An 8,215-nucleotide genomic window follows, 5' to 3' on the forward strand; every position below is an offset into this window, starting at 1 on the left:
AATGAGATTTAAAAAGAAAATAAGTGCACCTGGTCTGCCTTAAATGCATTTTAAAGGACTCTTTCAGGAAAGTTCCTGTAAGTGAATTAAGTCTCTGTTTCTCCTGGGGCTGCCAGGGATTTTTTTGGCCAGTACAACAGCTGCACCGCGCGGGGCTGAGCTGAAAAGGCTCAGCACGGAGCTGTGGTTGCAGCTCCAGCCCTGGCAGACTAGCCTGTAGAGACTCGTGTGTGTGTGTGTGTGTGTGTGTGTGTGTGTGTGTGTGTGTGTGTGTGTGTGTGTGTGTGTGTGTGTGTGTGTGTGTGTGTGTGTGTGTGTGTGTGTGTGTGTGTGTGTGTGTGTGTGTGTGTGTGTGTGTGTGTGTCTGCGCTCAGTTGTGTTCGACTCTTTGTGACCTCATGGACTGTAGCCTGCAGGTCTCCTCTGTCCATGGAATTTTCCAGGCAAGAATACTGGAGCAGGTTACTGTTTCCTCCTCCAGGGCATCTTCCCAACCCAGGAATCGAACCCACATCTCTTACATCTCCTGCATTGGCAGGCAGATTCTTTACCACCGCGCCACCTGGGAAGCCCAAAGAGGCTCGTAGCTGGCACCTTTAAGAACTGTTAGGAAGTCAGATTTTTTGCTTGTGCAACAGTGTATAAGCTTTCAGTCATCCCTGTAAACTGAATAAAAGGCATTTGCCAGTTGGACAGTGTGGCCATCTTTCAAATTAAGCCTCTCAGTGTCTGGCATTGATAACCATGCTCAAGGCTAAGACAATAAAATGTGATCATTCTTCAATTCAAGGACAAACACAATGCCTGGATGAGTGGTGTTTAGAAGATGTATCTTTACCAAAGTAATGGTTTATCTGTATATCTATGCTTTTAGATAATGGATCATTGTGAACCCTGGCCTAGACTCCTAAAGGGTTTCATGTCTCTGAAATGAGGAAAAGACTAGTTTTATAGGTGTTTGTTTTTACTTCTTCAAGGGATTCTAGTTGCTGAATTATGTGTTGCACTAAGGCCTTTGGAGGAAGAGGGTAGGTTGGTGACTTAGAAAGGTCCAGTGAAAACTTCTATTTATGTGACCCTGGTGGCTGATGGGAGTGATTGGGGCACCTAGACTATTTTTCTTAAAGGCTAATTGCTTTAGAATAACAGAGTAAGCTGATTGACACACAGGCTCTGGTTGGTTGTTTGGGAAGATTCTATCATTACTTGCTGTCTCATAGACAAAGTAGATAGAAAAGTAAATAAATGGCTCTATATTCATTCATTTATCCCCCAAATATTGTAACTGAAGACTGTTGTGACAATTTGCCTACCCAATTCTGCCTGCTTGTCTTGGGCCCCAGACGAGCCAAATGAAAAAGGAAGGGAGCTTCTGGGCTGGGGATGTGAGCAGAGGAACTTCACCTCTGCCAGTGCAGAGACGATGATGAGGAAAGAGCCGAGGGAAAAATCGGTATGAATCAATCAGGTTGGCTTCCCTGTATTTTGTCAGGTCCTCTTGTCCCATTTTACTCCAGTGGCGGCTGGGGCAGTGGGAGTGGGAGCCACAACCTCTGGGTTCTTTGTCCCGGTACAACCACAGACTAGCTGGGAGACTTTGCACAAACTGATTTTCTCTAAGCCTCAATTTCCTCACTGGGAAGATGAAAGTGTTGGACCAGGTAGTGTCAGTTTCTGGATCCTTCTGAACTCATTGCTTTGCTCTTAACCTTTCCTGACCCTGCTAGGGAAGGCTAGCATCCTCACACCCACATACTGCTGGCTGAAAGCTCGTAGAAATCAGTAGCTGTGTGCCTGTGTTCCCCATAGACTTGGCACATGCAGATCATCTAAGTCAGGGGCTCTTTAAGATGAGATCTGGGACACGCAACATTGGCGGCACCTGGGAACCTGTTAGAAATGGCTGCTCTGGGGACCCCCACCGGCTAGACCCCCAGAGATTGTGAGAGCGGGGTCTGGCAACCTGTGTTTTAATCAGCCCTTCAGGTGATTCTGACACATGCTCATGTTTGAATGAAGCATAATATATACAGAGTGTAAAATGCACTCAACTGTTGTTTTTGTTATGTTTTGCTGGTCCTGGCAGAGCCTAATAGTTTGGTATTTTTATCTTTGAAAACATGCCCAAGGGCCCTAGTGATGAGATCTAAAATGAGCTGAGTCAACTCTGTACATCAAAACGTTGTCACATTTAAACATTTCAAGTGTTTTTTTTGACAATTACAGAGTCGTTTAAAATATAGCTCCATGCCTGCACAAAGAGAACTCTGGGAAATGTAGTTTATTTATTTATTACCGGATTGCTTTGTAAAAGGAGCTGGGGGAAGTTTGGAAACTGCCTCCCTGGAGAGGTATGAAGTTTTCCAGGGCACCCCAGACTTGGTGAAAGAGGCCGTTTCTGCCGTTGCTGGCAGCAGCCCTCGGGTAAAAGCCCACTGCATTTTATCTTTGCGTGTTTGTTTGTTCTGCTTGTTAAACACTGGCTTTCATACCATCTTGTTCTGTAATTCAAAACTGACTTTATAATTAGGTCTGAAAAGGAATGGTTCCCAGGCAATTCCTTTATGAAACTGGTAAAGACAGTTGCGTTCACTCTGGCTGGTTTTGGTGTAATTTGTCTGAGGGGGCTGCAGGGCCGCTCTGTTTGAAGTTATATTGGGCTGGCCTCTCTGTGTATTTGCAGCGGGTGTGGGGAGGGGAGGGTGAGGGCTGAGTCCTGCTCTTGGGAACCTTCTGTGGACGAGCAGAAGATGTCGGCAGACTTTTCTCTTTCATCTTTGGACAGTAAACTCTGAATTGGTTCATGCGTTTAAGCCCACCTGGCTCAAGTTTAGTTGTTTGGCCCCGAGGAAAAGGTTTAACCAGCTAAATTACAGGGGCCATAGGGGACTGCTTGGAGAGCAGGCTGAAAACGATTATTGGTGTGCTAATTCAAAGTTTTTCTTTCTGAGTTCCATCTCGCGGAGACCTGAGACTTTCTAGTTAATTTGCATACTTGAAAGCTGGAGTTCCAACCTGACTTCTCTATAGAGATGATTATAACTACATTTGTGAAACCTCTTTGCTTCAGCATCTGGGTGCGGGACCATCAGGGGGCCTAAGGAGAGGAAAGCAGGTCCAACCTGGCAGGAACTTGGATCCCCACCACTGGCTTCCACTAGAGCGATACACTTTATTTGTTTTGGTTGTTTACACTTCCAGTTAAGATTTCTTTTGGAGAAAATGTTTCACGACTTTACAAAGTTTGAAGACTACTGGTTTAGACTAGAAGTATCCAGCCCAACCCTTGCCCTCTAAATCAAGTCAGCCCACCTGTTAGCCTGAAGAGCAAGTCTCAAACTCTGGAGGCACTGGGGACCACCCTTTGCCATCCCCCATGCCCTCTACTCGCCCTTGCCCACCAGCCCAGAATTCAAACCCACCTCTGCTTCCAAATTCAGCCATTGCTCTGCCCCTCCCCCAGCACATGGAGTCTCAATTCTCTTGCCCTGTTAGAGGCTACCTTACCCCACGCCCTCTCGTCTCCTACTATCTGGCATCTAGCCGAGGAGGGCTCTTGAGCCACAACATGTAACTTCTTGGCTTTGTGGTTTGTCCAGACCTACATAATATGGTGTTCTTCTTGGTGCCTTTGTCCAGAATGGAGCTACCCCAGCTCACTGTTCCTTGCCTGAATTCATCTCTAGGACTACATTTTTATTCTTTTACCACACTGTGCAGCTTGTGGAACCTAAGTTCCCTGACTAGGGATGGAACCCAAGCCCTTAGTGAAAGTGCCAAGTTCTACCCACTGGACCACCAGAGAACTCCCTGTGACTACATACTGGGAGAATGTACCTTGAGAATGTACCTTCTACCAGAATTGAGTCATTGAGTCCTTCAAATGTTTTAGCCCCATCACTTTTGTGATTGTTCCATTTAAAATAAAGAAATGGCAGCCACTCACTTGTTATTGCCCACCACGCGGACAGTACAAGGAATCAGAATAGCAGGAAGCACTGCTTCCCTGAAGAAAACCTCACTTTTATCACCTCGACCTGGATACCATTAGGACGGTTCCTCTGTGCTGCCGACAGATTGATGAAGAAACTAGAAGTCTGAGAAGGGTCTGGGGTTTACCATTCACAGCAAAAAGTCAGGCTTTAAAATCAGGAGGACTAGAGTTCTTATTCTGTCTCCTTTGCTTCCGAGCTGATGACACAGAACATTCCTCCTTGTTGTGGCAGTCCAAGTGCTGGTTGCAAAAGAATTTCCAGGTACAGAGTATTGCAGAAAAGAATGAGTTTATTATGAACAAAGAGCAGAGATAATGTGGGCGCTGTGAGCACAGCGGGCCAACCTCCTGACAGACCAGGGAGAGTCGACGGAAGCTGTTAGAAAAGCAGTCTACTGAGTGTGGAGTAGTGTGGTGCTTGTGAGTGTCCAGCATGGTGTACCAGGGCCAGGGCCAGAAGGTGCAGAAGGTGACGGTGCAGCCCATCAATCTCATCTTCAGATACTTGCAAAATAGATCGCGGATTCAGGTGTGGCTTTATGAGCAAGTGAATATGCAGATAGAAGGCTGTATCATTGGTTTTGATGAGTATATGAACCTCGTATTAGATGATGCAGAAGAGATTCATTCTAAAACAAAGTCAAGAAAACAACTGGGTCCGATCATGCTAAAAGGAGATAACATTACTCTGCTTCAAAGTGTCTCCAACTAGAAGTGATAGATGAAGTGAGAAATTGTTTGGCAATACCGTTGTGTTTTTTAGGTGTCTCTTGTTAGAGATGTAGTTCTAAAACTTGTATTCATGTTGTTCTGCTCACCCTTATGTTATTACCAGATGACAATAAATGCTGTGGGACTGTTAAAAAAAAAAAAGAAAAGAAACGCAGGCTACTCAAAGGAGAGCCAACCACTCTTGTGGGTTAGTAGCCAGTTTTTACAGCCCTGAGACAAAGGACATGCCTGCTGGAAGGGAGGCATTAGGTGACCGGTTAGGGTGGGTAGTTTTCCTCATCTGAGGTCAGGAAGCTGGCCGGTAAGGATTGGGGGGCTTTTGGCAATGGTTACAATGAGGCTCAGTCAGTTCCCAAGGTGACCTTGGTTCTGGGCTCCACTTCTGTGACCTTGATGCAGGGCCTCGTACCTGTAACCTTGGGATGGGAATCCACACTTCTGAGCCTCTGATTGCTCATCTGTAACCCAGCAGTGATAATACCCATCTCATAGAATCCTTGTAAAACTTAAACGGCAATGTGAGTGTAAATGTGTGCATGTATGTTTCCTAGTATCACTTAGCATAAGCAAGTGTTAAAAAAAATATTTTTCTTCTGTTTTCCCTCAGCACCTTCCATAGCACATAGTAGATGCTCGAAAGTGCTAGAACCACTGTCGTAGAGGCCTTCAGTTAGGTCTGGAGAATGGTATTCTGTGTTTCCCACTCTCTGTCCATATGCTGGTTGGATTCGGTTTCCCACTACGGTGATGCGCGGGTTCACTGGAGTTTTGTTTTGTCTTAGCGTTCACAGCATTTTCCTTTTGATATCCTCAGCTCTGCAGAATGGCTGATAATTATTTTTTATTTCAAGTACAGTTGTTAGTTATGATAACTACTTTCTCTTTAAAAAAAAATTACCTATTTGTTTGGCGGTGTCGGGTCTTAGTGCGGTATGAAGGATCATGCAGGATCTTCGTTGCATAATGTGTGATTGCTTTGTTGTGATGCGTGGATTCTCCAGTTGTGGTACATGGCTCAAGAGCACTCGGGCTGAGTACTTGTGGCTCATGGCCTTATTCGCTTCCGAGCATGGGCTTCCCTGGTAGCTCAGCTGGTAAGGAATCCGCCTGCAATGCAGGAGACCTGGGTTCGATCCCTGAGTTGGGAAGATCCCCTGGAGAAGGGCAGAGCAACCTACTCCGGGATTCTTGCCTGGAAAATCCCCATGAACAGAGGAGCCTGGTGGGCTGCAGTTCATGGGGTCACAAAGGGTTGGACATGACTGAGTGACTAAGCACAGCACACATACGGGATCTTAGTTCCCTGACCAGAGATGAACCCACCTCCCTGCATTGGTCCAGACTTAACCCCTGGACCCACCAGGGAAGTCCCCCTCAATAACTACTTTCTTCAAACACTGTTTTTTTGGTCATCTCATTGCTTTTCAATTAAAATCCAAAATTTAACATGGCTTGTTGTACCTGCACCGTCCCATCCTACCTCCTCTCAGCTTCAGCTTGCTCTGTCTTCTGTCATGTTCTCCAGCTGGGCAGTGTCCCCCCCTAGCCTCTGGGCCTCTGTACATGTCACCCCTCTGCTTAGAGTGCCTTCCCGGGCCTGCTCCCTTCACCTCTGTCCCCCACCGCCTTGCCCCAGTCATTTGCTCAGATACATTTCCACCTGCCTTCTGCTTGATATAGTAAGGGACCAACCCATGCAAACTCCATTTTCCATGCTTCCTTTCCAATTGACTTCTAGTTCTATTTGGCCAATGGAAAGCCCTGGCAGGAAACTAAGAGGGCAAGGGGAAGGTGGAAACTCAGGTAACTGCCTCCACCGCCCCCAACTTGCAAAGCATCTCCCAGCAGTACCTGTATCACCGTCCTGGCTTCAGCATCTGCACATGACCCCTTCCTCTGTGTCCCCAGCTCTCACCACGAGCTCTGGTTCTTGGACTCAATACTAGGTCACCCCAAGCCCTGGGGTGGCTACAGCTTACTGCTGTTGATGATCTCTGAAAATATCCCTGTCCTATTTGCTCTTCACATCCTAGTAACTCAACTCAACTCCTAAATTAAATCCTCTCGGTTGAACTGCCTGATATGAGTTCTTTTTTCAAAAAAATTTTACTGGTGTGTAGTTGATTTACTTGTTACATTATGTTAGTTTCCAGTGTGCAGCAAAGTGATTAAATTGTTCATATCCATATATATTTATTCTTTTTCAGATGCCTCTTCCATATAGGTTATTACAGAATACTGAGTAGAGTTCCCAGTGCTAAGCGGTAGGTCCTTGTTGGTTACAGCGGTGTGTGTATGTTAATCCCAAGCTCCTAATTTTTCCCTCCCCCTGACCATGGGCTGTTTTCTTATCTGAGCCCTGACTGATATATTACTCATCTAGCCTTTGAATCTCAGCTCAACTTTCACTTTCTTTGGGAAGCCTTCCCTGACTTCCCCTTCTGCTTCCACAACCTACAGCAACTAGATCAAAAATCTCATTACACAATTTTATAGCACTGTGTACCTCTCCTATGTAGAACTTCTCCCAGTTATAATCTCACTTTATTTTTTTTTTTTTATTTTTTCAAGTTAACATTACTTTATTACACACCTCATTTCTGTAAATATTGCTTTATACATTAAATGTTTGCTTATTTTAACCTGCTGTGCTTCTCTAAAAGCAAAGTAACTTCTTTTAAGAACAAAATTAAAGCTCTGTTAAAAAAGGTTGCAAAACCTCACTGCATTTTCAGACAGATAGTTAGCTGCTTCCTTACAAAAATAAGAAAAATTGATCTGTACATTGCCACAAAAACTCAAGAACTTTCACTGGAAGAAAAGTGAAAGCTTCAAAAAGATTTTTCCTTTCACACTAAAGTAGCCTAATTTTCACCTTACATATAAAAGGAAAGAAGAATACTCTTCGTTAAAAATGTTTACATTAAAAATAAGGCTTTAAAAGGAAAATTTCTCTTTAGCAAGTCTAAGTCTAAGAAGCGAGATTTCAGGAGCAAATTAGAAAACAGAAAATGGAGCATCAAATTCACAGACACCCGTTTAATGGAAGACCTGCTACCTTAGAGAGACCTGCCCAGGGAGCTGTAAGAAATCCCGAGACCCCCATGAACACTGTGTTTGCCCTGCACAACCAGTTCGGCCGTCCTGAAAATGCCTTCAGACTCAGCAGGCAGTCAGCTCTCTTCTTGTTTCCACACTCTATATAAGGTGAGGCTCAGAGAAAGGGTTGATGACACTTCAGTGACACTTCACCAAAACCAAATGGCAGCTGCCTCTGGCCTAAGGAAAAAAGGGGCAAAAAGGGCCTGGCCTAGGACAATTTAAGAAGCAAACAATGTTGCTTTTACTCCCACTCACGTCCTTTTCATGGCCTCTCTCCTTGCCCTTGAAGGCCTGGGTTTTCATGTTCCTCTACGTGCAAATACCCACTCAGGCATGCTCTCTCCTGGAGTTCCCTGCGTTCCTAAATGACCACGTGATCTTTTTCTT

The 8,215-nt window shown here is 45.1% G+C and overlaps 1 protein-coding gene across 1 annotated transcript; it reads left to right on the forward strand.

The window, feature by feature from the left end:
* The first annotated feature begins 4,427 nt into the window (after positions 1–4,427).
* On the forward strand, positions 4,428–4,853 carry LOC122679359 (small nuclear ribonucleoprotein E-like). Its single transcript, XM_043879994.1, has one exon. The coding sequence runs from the start codon at positions 4,428–4,430 to the stop codon at positions 4,704–4,706; it is 279 nt and encodes a 92-aa protein (XP_043735929.1). The 3' UTR covers positions 4,707–4,853.
* Positions 4,854–8,215: the final 3,362 nt, after the last annotated feature.

This window comes from Cervus elaphus, chromosome 21 (assembly GCF_910594005.1).
Source record: "Cervus elaphus chromosome 21, mCerEla1.1, whole genome shotgun sequence".
NCBI lineage: Eukaryota > Metazoa > Chordata > Mammalia > Artiodactyla > Cervidae > Cervus > Cervus elaphus.

What these genes read in the sequence shown, in the direction of transcription:
- LOC122679359 (XM_043879994.1), top strand. Translation starts at nt 4,428, where the DNA reads ATGGTGTACCAGGGCCAGGGCCAGAAGGTGCAGAAGGTGACGGTGCAG.